At 37.2% G+C, this 4165-nt stretch overlaps 1 protein-coding gene across 1 annotated transcript; it reads left to right on the forward strand.

Annotated features, from left to right (window-relative positions):
• Positions 1-2713: 2713 nt before the first annotated feature.
• LOC123323848 (olfactory receptor 10A2) lies at positions 2714-3676 on the forward strand. The gene has a single exon (XM_044912374.1). It carries the CDS (start codon positions 2723-2725, stop codon positions 3674-3676), a length of 954 nt encoding a protein of 317 aa, XP_044768309.1. The 5' UTR covers positions 2714-2722.
• Positions 3677-4165: the final 489 nt, after the last annotated feature.

A 4165-nucleotide genomic window follows, 5' to 3' on the forward strand; every position in this document is an offset into this window, starting at 1 on the left:
TTTTTAATAACACAATACAGTATTGTTAACTACAAGCACAACATTGTATAGCAGATGTCTAGAACCATCACTCTAATATTATACTATTAAGCTCAGAATTGGTTGTTGTTTTATATAAATATTCAGGTTGCATTAAGAAAGTAGTCTCCTATTTATGAGTTAGTAAAATTTTCTAGATTGGTTTTCTTACTTAATCAGAGGTAAATGTTGAATTCACCAAATATTTTGTGATCTACTGAGATTAACATATTTTTCTAAATTGTATTTTTGATGAGATTAATTATATTTGATTATTTTAAATTACAAACCATGTTTGCCTTTTGCATTCCTAGAACAAATCCTACTTGGCCCTACAGATGATTTTAGATTAACAAAAGTCTCAATTTATTTGATATTGTTGCACTTGTGTTCCCAAATAAGATTGATCTTTGGTGTTTTTTATGTGTATTATATTTGCAACTTTTGAGAAGAGGTATATGAAATTGTCATGATGTTAACTGGAAAACATTGCATCTTTTTTTTTTTGTTCTGAATTACAAGATTTATCCATTCTTGAAGTACTGAATTACTACATCCATTAAACTATTCCAGCTAATAGCCCTTTTGGTAAATTTTTGATAAAATTACTCTAAGACACCCATATTTTATCTTGATTTGTTGTATGTTTGTTTTTTTTCCAAGAGATAGGGAGAGAGAGAGAGTGAGTTAGCAGTGGTGCGGGGCAAGACAGACAGGGAGAGAGAGACTCCGAAACAGGCCGCACCCTGTGGAACCTGATGTCAGACTCCATCCAGTGACCCTGAGATCACAACCTCAGTGGAAATCAAGAGTGGGAGACTTAACCTAATGAGCCACCCAGGTGCCCTGTATTTATCTTTTATTAAATCAAAGTGAACTTTACCTATTAGTAGAAAATGACATATTTCACTTCAAATATCACACATTTATTAATGTAATTGTATTCTCTTATAATTTAAAATTTTAAATTCTGTTTCTAAGGTTATTTTCCATTTCTTTTTTTAAATTTTATTTTATTATGTTATGTTAACCACCATACATTACATCATTAGTTTTTGATGGAGTGGTCCATGATTCATTGTTTGCGTATAACATCCAGTGCTCTATTCAATACGTGCCCTTTTTAATACCCATCACCAGGCTAACTCATCCCCGCACGCCCCTCCCTTCTAGAACCCTCAGTTTGTTTCTCAGAGTCCATAGCCTCTCATGGTTATTTTCCATTTCTAATTTCTAATATTGCATATTTTTCTTTTCTCTATTACTTTATTAGATTTTCCAACAATTTATCTCCACTTTTTAACTTTTCAAAGGACAAATTTGGATATATTTACCAATTTTACAATGTATAAATTAATTTATTTTTTAAAATTTAATTTAATTTTATTATGTTAGTCACCATACATCATTTGTTTTTGATGTAGTGATCCATGATTCATTGTTTTCATATAACACCCAGTGCTCCATAAAGTATATGCCCTCCTTAATACCCATCACCAGCTAACCCATCCTATAAGTTAATTTCTGCTTTTTGTTCTATTTCCTCTTTTCTGTGTCTGTTTTGCTTTCTAGTTGATTTGAAAACCCAGTTGATTTAATTATTTCTTATGGTGTAATGATGTCTTAATTCTCCCCTCCAAAATTTTTAACCTGAATATACTATGTTTTGTCATGTTTGTTGTCAGCAGAAATCCGTTGTTCTTCCAAATTCCTTTATTTATGGTTTTATTGGGATATAATTGATAGTTAACATTGTGTAAGGTATACAATGAGATGATTAGATATGTGAATGTATTGTGAAATGATTACCACATTAAAATTACTTAACATATCCTTCACCTCACATAATTACCTTGTGTGTATGTATGTGTATGTGGTAAAGACATTTAAAATCTACTCTTTGCAACTTTCAAGAATTTAATACAATATTGTTAACTACAGTCAGTCACCATGCTGTACATTATATCCCATTATTTGTCTTAAAACTGGAAGTTTGTACCCTTTAACCCACACATCTCCATTTCGCCCAACTCCCAGGCCCTGGCCACCAGGAGTCCATTCTCTGTTTCCATGAGTTTGGCTCTTTTAGACTCCACACAGAAGTGAGATCATATAGTATTTGTCTTTGTCTGTCTGACTTATTTTACATAGCTTACTGCCCTCAAGGTCCATCCATGTTGTTTGTTGCAAATGGCAACCTTACCTGCTTTGTTATGGCTGAATAATATTCCTGTGTGTGTGCGTGTGTGTGTGTGTGTGTGTGTGACATTTTCTTTACCATTCATCCACTGATGGACATTTAGATTGTTTCCATATCTTAGCTATGGTGAATAACGGCACAATGAACACGGGAGAGTAGATAGCTCTTAACCCCACCTCAAAGGTATTAAGTGTGTAGCAGTAAAAGGGTGTGGTAGATATGATCTGATTTGTCTTAGTAAATATGGTAAAAAAAAAAAAGATCATAAAAAAGAGTAACAGTAGGGAAAGATGAACTATTACCCATTCCAGAGCTCAGGCTCTGGGCATTTTTCCTCGTGTCTTTGTTCTTAGACAATACAAGGCCCTTCCTCTTCCAACTGAGATCTTGATCTTGCCTCTTTTCCTGACATGAAAAAGGATTCTGAAAAACAAATCCAGAGTCTGACTCTTCCAATCAAGAATCTCTCTCCATGACCACAGCTGGGGATTCATTTCTATATCTATGGCTAGAGGAAACTGGACAAGAGTTGAGGAGTTTATCCTCATGAGCTTCTCTTCCCTACCTACAGAAATACAGTCATTACTCTTCCTGACATTTCTAATCATCTACCTGGTCACCCTGATGGGAAACAGCCTCATCATTCTGGTTACTTTGGCTGACCCCATGCTGCACAGTCCCATGTACTTCTTTCTCAGGAACTTGTCCTTCTTGGAAATTGGCCTCAACCTAGTCATTGTGCCCAAAATGCTGGGGACCCTGCTGGCCTCGGACACAACCATCTCCTTCCTTGGCTGTGCCACACAGATGTATTTCTTCTTCTTCTTTGGAGTTGATGAGTGCTTCCTCCTGGCCACCATGGCATATGACCGCTATGTAGCCATCTGCAGTCCCTTGCACTATGCAGTCATCATGAACCAAAGGACATGTGCCAAACTGGCTATTGCCTCCTGGTTTCCAGGTTTTCCCGTAGCTACTGTGCAGACCACGTGGCTCTTCAGCTTTCCATTCTGTGGCACCAACAAGGTGAATCACTTCTTCTGTGACAGCCCACCTGTGCTGAGGCTAGTCTGTGCAGACACAGCACTGTTTGAGATCTATGCGATTGTTGGAACCATTCTTGTTGTCATGATACCCTGTTTGCTGATCCTGTGTTCCTACACTTGCATTGCTGCTGCCATCCTTAAGATTCCATCAGCTAAAGGGAAGCATAAAGCCTTCTCTACCTGCTCCTCCCACCTCCTTGTTGTCTCCCTGTTCTATGTATCTTCGAGCCTCACCTACTTCCGGCCTAAATCCAATAATTCTCCTGAGAGCAAAAAGCTGCTGTCATTATCCTACACTGTTGTGACTTCCATGTTGAACCCCATCATTTATAGCCTAAGAAATAATGAGGTGAAGAATGCCTTTGGTCGGACCTTCCGCAAGGCTTTAGACCTTAGAAATTGCATTCCATAGACATTAAGAAGAGTAAAGTGTACTGAATGGGGAGCAATTAGTTTCCTATTTAGCCTTCCTCTGCCTCTCTTCCCATCTCTGTTGAGATGTAACCCAGCTGCTGAAATGAATTTTGGGAAGCTCAGTGCAGGGAAAAGAGCACAGAAGTAGATTAGACCTATTGCTACCACCTGGAAAACTTCTCTGCTCATTGTAGGCTCACATTATTTTTCTTATTGGTACAGTGGCATTTTGACAATTCTACGACCTATCCATTCCAGGTATTCACTTTGTTCATGTCTGGCAATGTGACAAACACTGGGACAATATGAAACTGCTTGTAGGATGAACTTGGAGACAAAAAACTCATCTTGGCACTTAATCCTGTTTTGGATAAGTCTAACTTCATTCAATTGGTAAAAAGCCTATAATCCCTGTTTACATAATTTATTCATTTCATTTTTGTATGCTCCTGAGGCAGTACTGGCTCTTAAGTTAGTTGGTATTTAA

This window comes from Neomonachus schauinslandi, unplaced genomic scaffold, assembly GCF_002201575.2.
Source record: "Neomonachus schauinslandi unplaced genomic scaffold, ASM220157v2 HiC_scaffold_1609, whole genome shotgun sequence".
NCBI lineage: Eukaryota > Metazoa > Chordata > Mammalia > Carnivora > Phocidae > Neomonachus > Neomonachus schauinslandi.